Source organism: Atta colombica, unplaced genomic scaffold, assembly GCF_001594045.1.
Source record: "Atta colombica isolate Treedump-2 unplaced genomic scaffold, Acol1.0 scaffold239, whole genome shotgun sequence".
Classification (NCBI taxonomy): Eukaryota; Metazoa; Arthropoda; class Insecta; order Hymenoptera; family Formicidae; genus Atta; species Atta colombica.
In genome coordinates, this window is record NW_017259337.1 from 664,074 (window position 1) to 682,520 (window position 18,447).

Consider the following 18,447-nt stretch of genomic DNA (forward strand, 5'->3'; position numbering starts at 1 on the left):
ATACTTTGCGATTCGCTGAAAGGGATAAGATAAAATGGAATAGCTGTGACTCAAATTTGATAATTTGATAATGCTGAGACAGCACGCGTTCAAAATCGAAAGGTCGGTCTTGAAGTTATGATTTTGTCTTGATTTTGGATTATGCGTGTTGTTAGACACTTTTTTTTTAATTTCCCAGTCATCTCAACTGGATCAAAATTACTCCATTTTACGCGATTCTTATGCTAGCCTATTTTCCAATGAGTCTATGAGAATCATCGAGGAATGTCTTCGTCGCAAATGAGCATGCATCATTTTAGGGATCACGATGTGACTTTGACTTTGCTCGAGTTTCGCGGACGCTGGCAGCCGATTGAACTGCTCGAAGTCCAACTTTGAACTTTTTTTTCTCCACTCTGTGCTGTTTTCTGACGATACGAAGTGTTCCCCCATCGCTGGCCGTCGTCGAAATAGAGTATTCGGCACACGCTCACGTTCGCGCGTCTGCGATCTAAAGATAATCCGCGGGCGGCGGCCGATGTACGTTTTCAGAGATCCGTACGTAGAAGATCCGGGAGGTACACGGCGGTGTGGTAGGGAGCAGCCTACGTCGTCCTCGACGATCTCGAGGAGCATCGCGAGAAGGTGGGAGCCACGACGAAGCGAGCCCTGAGCGCCTCTCCGTCGCCCAGTCGTGACTTAGCCCGCAGATCGGACGCATCCCGGACGAACGGATACAAACGTGAGTACTTATGCGTGGAGTACCATGTGGTACCCTATGCGTATCAAGGTCGAAGAGAGCCGCGAGAGAAGCCGTCTTCTGGAGCGTGTCACTGACATCCGCGAAGACACGGGTCGTCCTACATTCTCGGAAAGAAAAGTCTCTTCTAGACGAGAAAAGAAAGAAGTGTGGTATTTGCGTGGTAAATAGTGGCGAGTGACATTAAATGACAGTAAATAGTCGCAAGGACTCTCATGTTTGCCGTGGCAAATTGCTTGATTTTCATGTAAATGTCACTTGCACGTTTATACACATACACGCATTCTCACACATCCAAGCTTCAGCGAATTCCGAACTTGAATAAATACACTCGTGAAGGACGAGTCGTGCGAGTCGTCCTCGCGATGGGCTCGACTTTGTACGGAGAGAATATTATTAATTCATCACGGAAAGAATTTCACGTACAGCGAAATTGGTTGCCTGTGAAAAACGGACGTGAAATTATAATAATCAGATCTCGATTTTAGTGCGCAGAAAAAAAATGATCTCAATTCGATGACTATCAATTCAATTTGTGCGACTATTATTTTTAATACGTTTTCGAGAGAGAATTTTTTTATAGTTGTTTGGATATATCAGTTAGTGAATAGTTAGTGGATGATTACCCAATTATTGGACGAAATGATAAAAATTTTAAATTTTAAGCTTTTAATTATTGTATCTAAATAAATTCGTCTTATTAAATTTTTATAAATAATAAATTTATTTAGAATTGAACATATCATTAAAAGTTTAATATTAAAAATTTTTAATATTTTATCTAATAATAATTGGATCATGTCTGCTAACTGATACATTTATCTTATCAAATTATTTAATGTTAAATTGATGCTACTGTAAAAATAAATTTCAAACAATCATCGAACACAGTTTTCAAAATTATTCAAGACAGAAATAGTATTGCTAAGCAAATCTATAAAGTAATAGTCTGAAGCATTTTAAACTGAAAATAAAATATAAATTTTAAAATAAATTTAAAATAATAAAAAAGGAGAATCTCGTTAAAATAAATTGCAAATTTAATTTTCTTTACAAAGATAAAAAATATGAAAATTACAAATAATTTTTATTTTAGTAACGACACTTAATACATTGAAGATTTGTAATGTTTTACGACTTCGTTGTTTGAAGAATGATATCGCCGTTTTATGATCTATATGTCGATATAGATATCGCTTGGACATAAATGATTACGTTCAGGAAGATGAGTTAATCATCAAATGAACAATGAATGACGTATGTCTATGCGCAAAAAGTGAAGAGAGAAATAACTCAATTGTTGCATCGACATCGAAATTATCTTTGTTCTTTTGAAGTTGAGAAAGACAGAGAGAGAGAGAGAGATTATCGAAAATTATCGTACAATCGATAAATTTAAAGATATAAAAAATATAAATTACAAGAATTAAAAAAAAAATTGTTATAAAAAGAACGATTATTAAATTTCCAAGGATGTTTCAATTATTATAATTTATTATATTTAATAAAAATAGCATTATAATCTGACAGCTTCAATATTCATCGAAAAAATGAAATTTCATAGAAATGCATCACGATAACGGATCATCGTGAACCGTGGCGGTTGCTACCTTCCGGAATGCAGTGACTCACAAGAATTTTTTTTCACGTTCACGAGTAATCATTGTGACTACACAGTGCACAGACTTTTGATCTTTTCGTAATATGGAGACAAATTTCTTTGGCGCGTTCCATCAAGAGTGCTGAGCTAAGCACGTTTTACTCGGAATATAAGCTAACGTTACTGTCGATTTACGATACATGCAAACAAATAAAAAAGAAACGATGCTACTTCGAAATTACATACATATAGAATTATATATATTAATATTTATTAATTATATTTAACAGCTCAAGAAATATTTGAAATCTTTATAAATAAGCGTATAAAAAATACTCTTTTTTCTTTTATATTATAAAGAATTATTTTGAATATTTAATATTAGTTACTGTTAAATTTTAGAAAACATCTCTTTATTAAAAAAATATATGATAAATCTTTATAAAAAGAGAAATGCATAAAAAATACCCTTTTATTTTTTTTTTGCAAAAAAATACTTGTACATAAGAAACTTTACTCTAACATATTATTTAACGATATTGTACTTTTATTTCATCCCATTTTACAATCACCGAAACGTTCTCAGTCGCGATATGAGACAGATATCCAATGGTTTGCAATCGATTTTTTTCTCCCAAGCGCGTAATAGGACACCACCGAGTTAAGTCACTCGGTCGGTGCGTTTGGGAATCAGCGCGACGTCCGCTATGCGTAACCCGAAATGGCCTGGCCAGGCAGCAACGAATCTTACCACCCTCTCCTCCTCTTGACGCGTAAAAATAAACCCGTTGGTTACGATACGCGCGTTTTTGGATTCGTGGAACGCGCGTCCCATCAAATCGAAATTTTGTGCAATAGCCCTCGAGAGATTCCGCCTTACAACGAATTTTTATCAATGCATCCTCCTTGCTAGCCATGCTCTCGGAATCTTCACGCCTAAAATATTCTACTTGAACAAAAAAATAAAGACTGAAATCAACGAGCGCGCAAATGGAACCGATCATCTCGCAAGAATTTTGTTTCGTCGGAATTACGTATAAATGTTTATAATATGATTACACGTGCATTTAACTCCGCGTTCAATTTCGCAGAATCTTTCGACTAATGTTTTTGTTTCACGAACATCACACAAACTTCATTTCCCTTTCGTTCTCTGCTTACCAGGCATCTCTGATTACCAGCGAGCTCAGAATCTCGCGTATTCTCTCGGTAGAAACAGAGATGCAGTTCTACCATACATGCAATTGCAGTGGCGCAGGCACGAGATTCTTCAAGATTATTCTTTAAACGAATATTTAATAATGCAAATGACAAATTTCGTTCCATTTCAAATCCATTTGTATCATTCTCAGCAATTTATACATTTTTATTCTGGGCAGAGAACGCAAAAGTTAACTCATCATGAAAGAGGATGCACTTTACGAAAAATATATCTGAAACATTACTACTCCTTTTAATGAATGAAAGAAAAGAATAAGAAAGAAAATAGAAATCAACTATATTTGTAAAATAATGTAAAATAATGTACGATACTATAATAATAATAGTAACGATTTCCATGAGAAAAGATAAATAAAATCAAATTATCGCAGTGCGTCTTCAGTAGTTAGTGTTATCGATATCAGTTGATTGATTCTTCAAGTACAATCAAATACATAAAGTTTTCAACATATATCGCGATATCGATAAAACCATCGCTTATTGTCTTTATACACAGCAAAGACGCGTTGCGATGGTTTCGTCATTGAAATTCGAACCACGTTTATTATGTGATACCGTTCCATAAAACGGAATTCTTTAAAGTTATTCGTGACTCATCGAGATAACGATTTCGTCGAGAGAGGTGAACCGTTTCTGACATGTATTCTCTGACCGCACCGCAAAAATGTTCCGCCATTTAAGAATGATTTGTATAAACGACCAGGGATGCAGTCGCGACGGATTTTTGTTCTCCCTGTTCGTTCGTGCACGGGGATTGCATACCTGAGCAGCATGACGTCACGAGACGAAAAGAGGCAGCGATGCGCAAACGTTTGATATCGCCTTCCTCCACTGCCCAGGCCCTCCTCAGCGAGGAGCCGGCTCTATAAATAGGATATCCGGTCGCTTGCTAATTATATACCTATGCACGCCCGTTCGTCAAACGGCGAATCCGCGAGAAAGCAAAGCCCGGAATTTTCTTACTTTCGAGAGAGCGCCACGAGAGAATCCCATTTCCGCGCCCGTGACGGGTTTAGGGTTTCCTCCCCTTCTTATCCTTGAAACGTCGTCGTAAGTTGCTGCGGAAGAATAACGGATCGTACGATCACACAAACGATTGTAGCGTGCGCTATTTCACCCTATATATCGTTGCGAGGAGGCTATATAGAGGCCGCATTCCTCTTCGCGAACAAAGAAAATTATTATGCGCGAGAAAAAAAACGGAGCATGCTTAATTGTTCATCGGAGCGCTTTAGGATTCGGTTAGTGAAGGCGTAAAAGCGAGGCGAGCAAAAAGTCTCGCTAATTGGATGGTTTTATGTCATGGTAAATTAATTATAACAAGAATTTTTCGTGACATTGTCGAGTAGAACAGATCAGTAAATTAATATGTCTATGTTTTTTAATCGAATACACAATTGTGATAATTTTTGTCAGTGCATTTTTCAAGTCAATATATTGCAATTATAATACTTTATTCAAACATAACGCAAAGCATTATGACAATACATTAAAATAACATCAAAATAGCTACAAAATGATTACTATAAAAATTATTTTTTAATTAAACATTTTATTTTAACGTCATTTTGATATTATCGTGACTTATTGCTCTGCTTAAATAGTTTTACGATTTTACACGCAATTAATTATGATTGACAAAAAAGTACATATCGATATTTTTATTTAGACTTGTGTTACATGGAAAAATTTTATTTTATTCTATCTTGTTATACAAGAGAAGAATAAGAAAAAGGAATACTCCATAATCAGTCCGTGAATTTTGTATATTTATCTATAATCGCATTCTTGTCCGATGCCACAGATTTTCTTCTGTTGGACGAGTGAGGAGACACAAACGCCACCATGGATGCGATCAAGAAGAAGATGCAGGGAATGAAGCTGGAGAAGGACAACGCGATGGATCGCGCGTTGCTTTGCGAACAGCAAGCTCGTGATGCCAATGCGCGAGCTGAAAAGGTATAAAAAACTATTATTCTTCACGACAACTTTGAAATCAATCATCGTTCATACACATGCAAAAATATATACGAAAATATATACAGAATTTAGATAATTGATGTGATAAACTTAAAGATGATTGAATTGATTGACAATTTATTCATGATTTTGAAATAGCGATAAAAATACAATCTTATGCTGACGCCTGGCGCTCACGTTTAGCGTCAAAATGCTACGTCAAAATATCAAGTGTCAAATTTGATCATATGATTTGCTATTTTAATGCTAAAAATACTAAGTGTCAGCACAAAAAGGTATTTCAAAAATATACATTAAGCTAAATTATTGTAATCCATTTTTTAAATAACAGTAATATGAAGAAATATTGAGATATATTGATTTACACAGGCTGAGGAAGAGGCTCGTGCCCTGCAAAAAAAGATCCAGACTATCGAGAATGAGCTTGACCAAACTCAGGAAGCTCTTATGCAGGTCAACGCGAAATTAGAGGAGAAAGACAAGGCTCTGCAAAACGTAAGTCGAGCAAATATTTTTATTATTCCATAAAGATGAAGAAATATTTGGCAATATTGCTTGATCGAATCAGAAATGAATTTTAATAATTATTTTGATTTATTATAATTAATTAAGATCAAATATAATTAGCATTACATCTGTGGACACTTTAATTTTTCTGCCTTATACTTTCTGACATATTCAACAAATTTCTTTATATAGAACTTTAGTTTAGTTACTTCCAATAACAGCTCAGATAGCAAAATATTAATAATTTGCTGACAGATTGACAGTAAATCAGATTCCAACTGTAGATTCATTCAGCTATTTGCAGCAACGTTAAATTCAGGATCTGTCGATAGAATCTGCTGATATGCTGATGCCAACAGAGTGATAGCAGAAATCGAGCACGTGAGGCAATCTGACAGCAGATTAGCAGCAGAAACTGACATTTAAGAACAGCGCATTTTGTTCTGTTTTTATTGCCAATCTGTTGACAAAGTATATCAATAGGCGCTTTATTCTATTTCTGACGGCAAGTTGCCGATATCGTTAGATATTCTAGATTCAGATTCTGCTTACTCAGCGAAATATGAAATTTCAAAACGAAAAGTATTCAAAGAGTTCCAAATCCTTAGAATTATAATATATTTAGTTTTCACATTTCGCATTTATTCACGCTAACAAAAACAAAAGATATAATGTAATTTTCATTGATATCCAAAACAAGAAGAAAAGAAGATTCTGAAATTTTGCGTAACAGAAAAATTTTATTTATATCACTTATTTTATTCAAATCAGAACGTTAGATTTGAAAAAAGCTGTAAATTTGGCTTTTACGAAACAAAATTAGACATAATCCAGGACCTCTTGACCCGCAAAAAAATGCCGCCTCAACAATAGTTACCGGCAACGCACAATGCGAGTGCGCGCCGATTGATGGCGCCACTTGTTCGCGCAGGCGCATCTCGCATGTCAACAAGCGGCGCGTCCACTTGTCCTCCGCGAACAGTTCATCTGTGATTCGCGCAGCTTCCGCGTTATACGCTCGTGAACCTTCGGCGACTTCGGCTCTCCCCACTCCATCCCACTCGCGCGTCGCTTAACCGCGTGGAGGGGACGTTGCTCTCGGTCGCCGTGCGCGCGAGCGAGACAGACACAGCGTGGCCAGTGCACGGCGTAGAACAGCGCGATCCCATTCTTTGTGTACGCGCCGTCGTATTGCGTGTGCGTGACGTGACGGTGCAACACAACCGGTGGACAGTACGTCGTCGGCGCGGGGGAGAAACGTGCGTCTTGATCAGTGACAGACAAGATGGCGGAGTGTCTAGTGCGGTGGTAGTAGAGCGGTGCATATCGCACGGGTCGTGTCGTCGCGTCAACGTGTTGGACAACGCGGGGGGTTTCGGTTGTTGGCCAGAGCTTGACAACAGCTGGACGCGACATGGAGCGAGCGGTCTCGGCAACGACCAGACGCCGTGGTCACCAGCATCATCCGCGGCACACCACGCGACGACGTCTCGACGCCTCCAGCAGAGGACCCGCGCAGTGTGGCCCTGCTGATACCGCCAGGAACACCACGTTTACCGGCGACGAGACGTCACCCGTCAACGTGACCGTCGACGATCGACTTGGCGCGACGGATCCGTCTTTGCCGCAAGTGACACTCGGCACGAGATGGTCCACGAGGATCAACGAGATCGAGACGAAAGATTCGAAAACCCAGATACTCGAAGAGGAGAAGAAAAAGGATGATGAAGGAGATCATAGAGACGATGACGTCCGACAAAGGCTCGCGCAGTGTAGCCCGGACGTTCCCGTGCTCGGCGAGAGTAAGGACGCCAAGCACGACGAGATCCAGGATCGGCCGGGTAAAAAGAGAAGAACCCACCGATTTAGTCCTCGTAGGAAGAACTCTGCCGAAGATCGCGACGAACGCGATTCGCGAAACAAGAGTAACTCGCCCGAGCCCGAGCACGCGGTCGCGAGGGCACGCGGCGACGGGAACTCCGATGACGAGTCTACCAACGTCGAGGAGGATCCTGAACTGGCAGAGCTAGCTAAGCTACGTTGTCCCAGCGAACGTACCGAGGTTCAGGCTGAGAGAGAGGCCCGCAGGCGGAAGAGATGTGCCGATTATCCCGGGCTCGCCTTCGGCTGTTCCATATTCTCCAGCGACACGATGATGAAATTCAGTCTGATAAAGAACGAACTCCAGAATATCATGGGCAATCAACTGAAGCGGGTCAGTATCGCCGTATGACAACGGCATATCGCCGAAATAGCGGCCATGATAGGTAAACGGGTTTCAAGGTCGTCAATGACCTTGATAACACCGATCAAGAGGTCCTCGAGGTCGGCTGGTTATTTCGTCGGATTTGCTGAAAATATCAAACTCATAACTCTTTGAAAACTTTCCTTTTTGTTTTTTTTTTTTTCGGAGATACGAAGTTGAGTATTTTTTATAAAATTCTTTAAGCATTTGATAAAGTCTCGTTACATAACACGAATTCAATCAAAAAAACTTGACGCTAAATGAAGCGTGAACGAAGGTAGTATATAATCGTAAGATCATTGCCTTCAAAGGAAAATCAATTGTGGCAATATAATTTGATGTTATCAGGCCATTCCTTCTAGTTATGATAACGTCGAAGTATTATTAGTTATTATATTGCTGCGTAAAATTAATAATGCAATGAGAAATAATTCTAACAGCTTGAATATTGTAAGAATTTAATATGAATTTCATTATCCCAAAAAAATTATTTAGAATTTGATTCTAAAATCGATCGCGCAGTTGAAAAATACTAATATTTTTACTTTATAATTTATTCTCTCTTATCTACGACGTATGCACGTTTCTAATTGCAATAATAAAAATGCATATAGCACGAATTACGTAAGCGGCAACATCAAGATCGCATACAACTCTGAAGATGTGGGCGATACCTCGAATTTCATGTTCGGAGAAAATAGCTTCTAATGACAATCAACGCCACTTGTAACATATTTTTTTTCGGACAATCAATTGATACCATGATGGTTAAATGAAGCAAGAAAACGGACTTTGTGCTCGTCGCGTTACTGAGCGCAGTAGGCGTTTATTTGCAATTAAAATCACGTCGGAATTATCGCAGTAATTTTCATCAAGATATGAATTTGAGATGGAACTTTTGAGATTATAAATACGCTCTCTGATTAAATGATTATAAAAAATAGTTTAACTTACATAAATTTTCAGGAATATCATGTTAAATTAACATTCAGTTATCTTTACAGGTATCCGTTATTATTTTTACGTAATATAACTGTTTTCTTTCACGGTTACAACATCCAGTTAAACTTCTGCAGGAAATGTGAAAAATTTAAAAGTTTGAAATATTTTTATCTTTTGTTCAATATTAATAAACATAACAATCATTAATTATCGCGATCTGCAATTATCAAATTGACATTGTTTGCATCAATTGCGACTACAATCAAATAGTAATTGAAAGCTCGTGGCAGCAGTGGTGCAAGTTAAATTTTTCAGTAAAATAAATTAAATACCTTATTGAATGATAATATAATAGCTTAAAAATTGTTCAAAATTACATTCCAAAAAAAAACATTCCTCTCCTAGGAAAATTTACTCTCTGTGCTATATATAGTATATGTTACGTGTACTATATATTTCGAGTAAAATTTTTTGCTCGGAGAAAACGTTTTAGAATGTATCTCAAGAGATAAGCAATTTTGGCCGTTATTTCCCAATCTTTCAATTGATACGCGTAGGTCATTTCAGTATCTGATAAGATAATTTCTACATCTCAATATCTATTGTAAATATTTATTCAAATCTATTGAGAAATTTTTGGATTATAGATTATTTATTGTATCAAGTGTTTCTTATAAAAAACTCGGAGGTATATCGAATAATATACGTAGGTATGAATTTTTGGATACTGGCTATAAAAAAAAACCCGTTGCAAGCAACGTCCCTGAAATGGCAGTCGAGAAAGTTGCTGCTAACGACGCATAAGCGCGAGATCCTCTTGGCGACAAATGGCATTTATTATTAGGGTTACTGAACGAGGACAATAGGTTACGCGTACACGATTTTCTTGCTCACTGATAGAAAGCCATTACCCACTAAACAATGCATCGTGTTGTTATCTATTTTAATTATTTCTATAATTTTAAATTTATTAATATTCATAAGATATTAATGAATATTGTTGATATTAGATGTGAAATATGAATGCTTATCTCGATTCTGAAAAAAATTCAGAAATTTCGAAAAGTGTGTGTGTTCCAATATTTTAAGATATTAATGAATATTATAGAAATAATGAACATAACATTTCGAAAATGTCAAATTGTGCGTGTATAATATTTTTCTGAATTTTTTTCAGAATCGAGATAAGCATTCATATTTCATATCTAATATCTATAATATCTATAATATAATATTCATTAATATCTTCCGAATTATTGATTACATTGTTCGAGTTTAATTTGCCAAATAATGCATCACATATCGTGTTTTAATTCATAAATATTAGCCCGTTTTCTCGGAATTACTGTTTGAAATAGAAACTGAAACATTTTATGTGCATTGAGCTTTGTACTACATTTGTCATTCGATTATAAATACTTTATTTAATTCTTCTACCACGCATTATGAATTTTAATTCGAATATGCGTCAATTCGTTCAATGCAATTTCTCATTAGTGATTTTATTTTTGAATTGAAAACGGATATCATCCTCATACTTTATCTGTGATATCAATTAATGTACTCCGAATACAATTAATTAATCACAAATGGCCATATGTATCTGTTTTTGAAAACGTATTTTCCAAGTCTTATTTGATATCGTCACATTTTGTTCCAGGATCCGTTAGGTTTTATTAATCCCTATCTAATTATAAAATTTTTTTTAATAAACAGATCGTCTACCTATATCTAAGAATAACTTAGTTAAATTAATAATAACTAAAATTGAAAATAAACCAAAGGAAAAAAAAAAGTATCTCGTTTGCGTCAATCCCTGCATTACATTGGAACACGCCAACCGCGTATAATGGGATATACCGCATTACGGTACATCGAATTGTAAGGTATTGAAGTATACTACGTGATACTTTGATGACATCCGGGATCGAGACATTCTCCCCACTCGCAATACATGAAAACCAGTTTCAAGAATAAGATAATTGTAACGGGGCAAGATAAAGCATCTTCTTTATTTATATCATACGGTACTTGCATAATTCTTCATTCAGATTTAGTCTTTAAAAAATCTTACTGTAGCGTTCAATAGCGAATTAAAAAAAAAAAATCTCACTGTAGCGTTCAATAATGTTCGAGTTTCATCAAACTTTCTTCTTCGTTGCGACAATTGAATTTTATTCTGTGTCATCAAATTGTCTTTATCCTCGCCGATAATAGTCAATTGAATCTCTTTCAACGATGGTCGACGCTCTTCGCTGTTATTGAGATAGAACAATGGAAATCCTGACTCCTGGATGTTCTTCTCGGCGACGTTTGTTTGCGTCACTTCTTTTCGGGGCCCCGCCCTTTTGCATACGCGTCTGGCAAGTCTGCTCAAGCTTACACCCCACGATCTAACTCGTCAACATTCTAAAAATATATGACGGCCGTGATCCAGCGAGACTTTTATTCGGGAGTGCGGGACTAGATTGCGTAAGCTCCCGTTCCCGGAGCCTCTGCACGAATAAATCCGGTGCGCATCTAAAAAACACGCATCCCAAAACGTTGTGCAAAACGCCCACGCCATCTCAAAGATTCTAGACATTTGCACACAGAAAAATATGATTTTATTGTTAAGAAAAGAAATTATTCAACTTTCTTCTCTTTTTTTTTTTTATAACGATTATTTTTAATAAAGAATATTTCCTTGATAATAATCCTAAAATGTACTTATTATAAAAAGTTTTTAATAAACTTTTTAGAAAAACTAATTGATATATACGCAAAACAAGAATTTCTTTTCTTTTGACAAATACATTATAATACTTTTGACAAATACATTATAAATTTAATTGAAGAAGCGACTTTATGTAATAAGCAAATCGAATTTGTTTTAATTTAATAATCTTGATTGATTTAATAATCTTGACATTAAACTTATTAGGATTTAGAATATTTTGAATTAAATTTGATGTGATGAATTTATGATAGATACTTGTGATGAATTTATGATAGATTTGCGAGTATATGAATCTTTGAAAGATTTTAAATAAATAATTATTATTTAAATAATAATTATTATTACAGTATTTTTGTGTGTGATTCCAAAAGTCTTTTAAAGAGTTTCTTATTCATTAATACATTAATCCATATCCATTTCTCTCCGTAAATTATTGTTATTTATATCCACCTAATAAGCCACAATTTGTCACAAAAAGAATATCTATTTTGGATTGAAGTAGAAATTTGTGGATTATATCTTAATTTTTAGGAGATCCAAAACTTAATCTTAATCTTTTAGCTGAAAATATATGAGAAAATCCTTTTTGCTTTGAATTCAGAATTGGAAATTTCCGTGACAGAACATATGTGTATTTTCTTGAATTATCGTAGAAGAGAGAGAGTATTAATAGATTTATTGCATACATTAATCAAAATTGCCAAACATTATCAAAATTACCAAGACTATACATTACTATTTTTTTCTTGGAATGATTAGAATCTTTTTTTCTCGAAGAATCTGACGACAACACGGTTTACACAATTCCAGAAATCATATTTTAAAAACCACTTAAAAAGTCGATTTAAATGATGAGACAGTATTGGCGATCAAAAAAGCATCAACATAAATTGAATATCCATTTATGTCACAGAAAAATATGATTTTATTGTTAAGAAAAGAAATTATTCAACTTTCTTTCTTTTTCTTTTTTTTAGATAACGATTATTTTTAATAAAGAATTTAATAAAGATTTTTAATAAAGAATATTTCCTTGATAATAATCCTAAAATGTACTTATTATAAAAAGTTTTTAATAAACTTTTTAGAAAAACTAATTGATATATACGCAATTTAATAATCTTGATTAATTTAATAATCTTGATATTAAACTTATTAGGATTTAGAATATTTTGAATTAAATTTGATACTTGTGATGAATTTATGATAGATTTGCGATTTACATTATTCTCATTGCAAAGCGCCTTTGCGAAACGCCTACGCGAGGATTTGGAACACGCGCTAATTTCGTTCGCCTTCGACTCTTTGTCGCACATCGACCTTTGAAGCGCTTTCTCATGGCTTTTCGTCATCTTATCGGTCGATGTTTGCACGTCACATTCTGCAATGTCTCGTTGTTTCAACTTGTTATGATTATTCACGATCGACGACTATGCGATTTGCAACACGAATGAATGTTCTTTCTTTGCTCGGTGAAAGCCAAGATAACGTTTGCGGTATCGAATGTTTTATGAATAATGCGGGCCTATTCTTTTCAGCTGCATCCACCTTTTACTCTGCGAGATTAAGAAAGGAGAATGAAATCACGAGGGAAACAACAGAGATCTTGCATTTGTTGCGAATCTTTCTCAGCAATATTGAAACAATGCCAAGTCGCATAAACTATTTGAGAAACAGATTCCAATGCTTCTTATTGGAATTTATATTCCACAAGCTATTAAAAAAATCAAATCGAAGTCAATACAAGTCTAAAAGTGCGAATGTGCGATTATTATGTGCATTTTTAACGATTTCTACTCTTTAAATCTGGGTTAAAGTGAATAATAATTGATATCGATCCCAAATACGTTACTGAATAATTAGTGAAATTCAATTAAAAATCAATGAAACAAGGAATTCTTAAGCTAATTCTTCCTAGTTAACTGTTTTAGTGTACACGTTCAATGGTATTGGAACTGACACGCAAATATATCGGTATTTTAATTATATAATATTCAAATTCCTTTCTTTTTCAATTGAATTTCACTGATTATTCAATTGCATACTTGAAATTGATATCAGTGCTTATTCACTGATTCAGATTTAGAAAGTAATTGAACTCCTTTATGCAATCTGAATTTATAGCTGATATATATTTTAGAAGCTAATATCTGAAATCAAACATTTGATTATATATACTTTTTACATTGCAAGATAAGAGGAGTGGAAAATTTATCGGAAAAGTGTAGCTAGAACAATTTTCTCAATTGGAACAATGCCAGATTGAATGTTATTTGGAAAACAAGTGTAAATATCTCCTGTTTTGGATTAATAAAATGTATAATCGGAATTAGTATACCGGAATTAGCGCGTTGAAAGAAACATTCTGTTTTGTAAAATTAAATTAGGACCAACTGAATTTATTTAACTTCGCAGCAGGTGTGTGTGTGTGTGTGTGTGTGTGTGTGTGTGTGTGTGTGTGTGTGTGTGTGTGTGTGTGTGCGTGCGTGCGTGCGTGCGTGTGTGCGTGCGTGCGGTGCGCGCGTGTGCGTGTGTGTGCGTGCGTGCGTGCGTGCGTGCATGTGTGTATCTATTTCGCAAAGCGAAGCCTATTTTTTACATAACGAAATCTTAATTATGTGAAGTATTATGAAATTAACATTGCGGTAACATTCGAAATGGTTCAATGTGAAATTAATTATTATTATGTTACGATCAAGAAATATTTTTGAAAAAGAAAAGATTTTCTTTTTTTTTAATAGAAATTATTAAGTGAAATTAAATCAAGATTAATACAATTTACGTAAAATTTAAGCGAGGATTGTTTTATCAAAAATATAAATCGCGATAAGAAAGATTAATTGCAATCGTATGCGCATTTAATTAAATATCAACGGTACATCATGAGTTGTGAGCTCTGTACACACAACGAGTTGTTCAGAAATAGAACAGTGCAATAAAGTTTCAACGTCCGTTGATGTACCGTGGAAATATATGATTGTAACAAACGTAGCGAGAAAAGTTACGATTGGCGAGCTTATTAACATGTTCAGCCTTCTGCAATTCACTTCAGTATATACCATACGGACATCCATACTTAGCGTGCGTTTAGCATGTTTCTGCAATGACGAAAGATTTGCGTCATATTCAGTCCGAAACATGAGGAACATCATAACTAGTCAGTAACCGAGTGCATCGTAAAATCAATATGCATCAAATGGATGTGTTTTTAGCATCTGAACGATTCTGAAATACAAAATGAATTCTCAATACTCTCTAAATTCTTCTTTGGAATGGAATTTCACTTTAAAGAATGAAAATTGAGTCAATCTAACAAGAGTTTATTACAAAAATAAGATTTTACTCTTCAAAGTGAGATTTAATCTACCCTTAGATTTTAGAGAGCGTTTTGCAATTTATTTGTAGTTATGTATCAATTTAGATTTGCTGATTTACATATTTATTGTATATATCTTGAGTATCTCCGAAAATCAACACATAGTAAAATTGTATTTCTTTTTTCATATTAATAATAATTAGTGATTCAGCTTTTATTTCAATTGCTTTGATAAATAATAGCAACGCTGATTCAACGTTTATATTATTAATTTATCGACAAACTTTAAAAAGAAATTTTAGTTATCAAAGAAACAATAAGTTTAATTTTTTTTTTTTTTTTTTTTTTTTTAAAAAAAAAAAAAAATTTAATTTTTTTTTTTTTTTTTTTTTTTTGAAAAACAAATAGGGCAATGCGTTATTGTCTAATTGTATTCTGTTTCGCAAATACACGCAAGTGATACGCAATCCTAATGCTATCTTATAAATTATCTGACCGTAATTGACATTCCTTCTATTTATCATTTCTTTTATCATTATCTCGTTAGAGTATGATAAAAAAAAAGGATTATACACTGTGTGAGATATCGATATACAAATAAATACATTAGGTGGTCTATAATATTGGATAATGGCAATGTGTATTGATGTTGCTCTCGAGTGGAGGAACATCATATAATTTAGACGTCATCTCATCCGAGTTGCCACGTGCTGAATATATCAAACGCATCTGCCATGAGGTCACTGCGTAACCTATAAACCAGAATTACGTTACCAGAGGGATGGTTTTATCGCGTTATAATAATTTCTAAAGGCCCGTGAATAGTTCCGCGAGAGAGAGCCGTTTTATAAAAGGCATTCAGCACAGGATGCTGCACGTGTCATACGACGTGATATATTGGATCATGCGTGGTCTCATTAGATTGCGCTTTTACAGCGTGGAAGAGTCGGTATCGTGAAGAACAGCTGTTTGAAATTCCCGCTTCAAGGACGAAGCGATTCGAGCGATTCTGCTTCACAGATTGACCGAGAGAGGCACTGAGATCAAAGTAGGTGCAAATTAAAGCTCAACCGGTGTACATTATTACGTTAAATTATTTGAAATTTAATAAAAATTATCAATGCATCTTTTTTTAATTTTCGAAGCTTTTTTTGCTGAAACTTTATGAAATAATGATCATACTGTATAAAGCGAAATTATTATAAAATATTAAAAATATTAAATTATTGAAATGAAGAATATTGAAACTGATAGAACTTGCAAGATATTTTTATAAAAATAGTATTACAATTAGTAATTTTGGCGAATTATTTGCAAATCAATAAACGTTTTAAAATTCGTTAAGATAATAACATGATTTTTTTGTATAGAAAATTGTTAAATTTCTTTCAATTTCTTTAATATCTTACATTGTAATTCAACAAAAATAGGAATCACATCTACATAATGATTAATTGATTACACAGAGTATTTCAAAATTTGCAACTCAAAATATTACAGCAAGATAATTTTCAAAAAGTTTAGTAAAACGTTATATATAAATTATTTTGAATAGTAATTTTTGAGCTAATAAGGGTTCAAATATAATCAATTACAAACTATATTTAGCCACATACATGAGTCGCGCGTATGATAGTATTAATGATAGTATTAATGAGCGCTGATCAGTGCGATGACTATCTAAACGTAGTCTGTAATTAGCGATATTCTTATCACAAATTATTAAACTTAAAATAAAAATTTACAAACCTTTACTTAATTTTCGAAAACTTTCTTGCAACAATTTTTTTTCAACAGTATTTTGAATTGCGAATTTTAGGACGCCTATATACAAATCTATATTAATAATACGCTTTATCATTGCAAGATAACATTTCATATTAATCAAGGATAACGCATCTCACTTGAACATTTCATTCGAAGAAAATCGAATCAAATCGCTCAACTATTACTTTCCACAATAATAATTCATCCACGCTAAAACCACACACACGATCACATGAAAGAAATTGCAAATGAAGAAAGGTAAAAAAGAAGAAAACAAGGGTGGATGACTCGAAACAAGATACGAAGGTAGTCGGCATCGGCGCGGCGATTCGAACGGTTGGGCGCGCTCGCGACGGGCGCGGTATTTCCGGGGCTTCGCGCAGAGCGACACGTCGATCGGCGTAGCGATACTCGGGCACACAGGCGTGCGCCTCGCGATTTGTGCCGCGGTCGAGCGAAGTCAGAGCGAAGGCCTGTGAAGGGGCACCGGCGTGACGCGGCTCGGCGCGGCGAGCCGAGGCGAGTGCAGGCGTGGTCCCCCTGTCGCTCGCTGGAGCGGACATGCCGTCCGGCCGATGTCCGCAGAATCATCGAGAGAAAAAAGAAAAAATTCGACCGGCACGCGAGGGATGCGGAGGAGGGGGGCCCTTGAAGTGCAGGGCACTGCAGGGCCGTCGGAGGGACTACTTGACGTGCGGAAGGACGCTGTGCGCACGCGCGCCACCAACCGGTGGCGGCCATCTTGCGCTCTAGTCAACGGCGGCGACCGCCAGCAGCAACAGCAGCCAGTGGTCGTCAGTGCACGACAGCTCCGGGTACTCCTACGAAATCTACTCTTTCTCTCTGTCTCGCACGCGCGCACACACTGGTCGTATCGACGATACACATACCCGTGGCACACACGATCGCATCCTCGCGTCACTTGCCGTGCATCACTTGCCTTCCCGTCGGCCGAATCCGCGTGGGAACTCGACGAACCGGCTCGCGCGTCGTCGTCCGAGCGTGTTCCTCTTTCTCTCGCACAGTGCCCTTTCGACTCGCGGCGTTTTAACGTGACACGTTACATCGGGGTCTTCTACTAGTCAGCATGTCGGCGCAAGTGCAGGGCACCCTCCTTGACGTGCTCAAGAAGAAGATGCGGCAGACGAAGGAGGAGATGGAAAAGTACAAGGACGAGTGCGAGGAGTACCAAAGGCGGCTGCAGGTGGAAGTGATGCGCCGCGAGGAAGTGAGTGAACCGAGAGATCGTCATGCTCCTTTTAGTGTCTTTTTCTACCGTGAGCACACCGACCCTCGGAAAGTTTCCCTGCGCTTCCTTCGTCCGTCGATCGTTCTCGCTCTTTCCCTCTCTCCTTCTCTCTCTCTCTCTCTCTCTCTTTCTCTCCTCTTTCGTTCGCTCTCTCTTCCCCCC

General features: G+C 36.1%; 1 protein-coding gene across 16 annotated transcripts in view; it reads left to right on the top strand.

Moving 5' to 3' along the window:
• Positions 1–524: 524 nt before the first annotated feature.
• LOC108688810 (tropomyosin) overlaps positions 525–18,447 on the top strand; it is a 41,024-nt gene continuing 23,101 nt past the window's right edge. For 3 of the 16 annotated variants that reach the window (XM_018195240.1, XM_018195244.1, XM_018195239.1), the window contains exons 1-3: positions 530–721; positions 5,365–5,519; positions 5,910–6,035. In XM_018195240.1, the coding sequence (XP_018050729.1) occupies positions 5,406–5,519; positions 5,910–6,035 (240 nt within the window). In that variant the 5' untranslated portion in view covers positions 530–721; positions 5,365–5,405. Of the gene's footprint in view, positions 722–5,364; positions 5,520–5,909; positions 6,036–7,174; positions 8,263–17,096; positions 18,265–18,447 lie in introns of those variants that run through there. The other 13 variants (XM_018195233.1, XM_018195231.1, XM_018195232.1 and 10 more) reach the window with 10 other exon arrangements.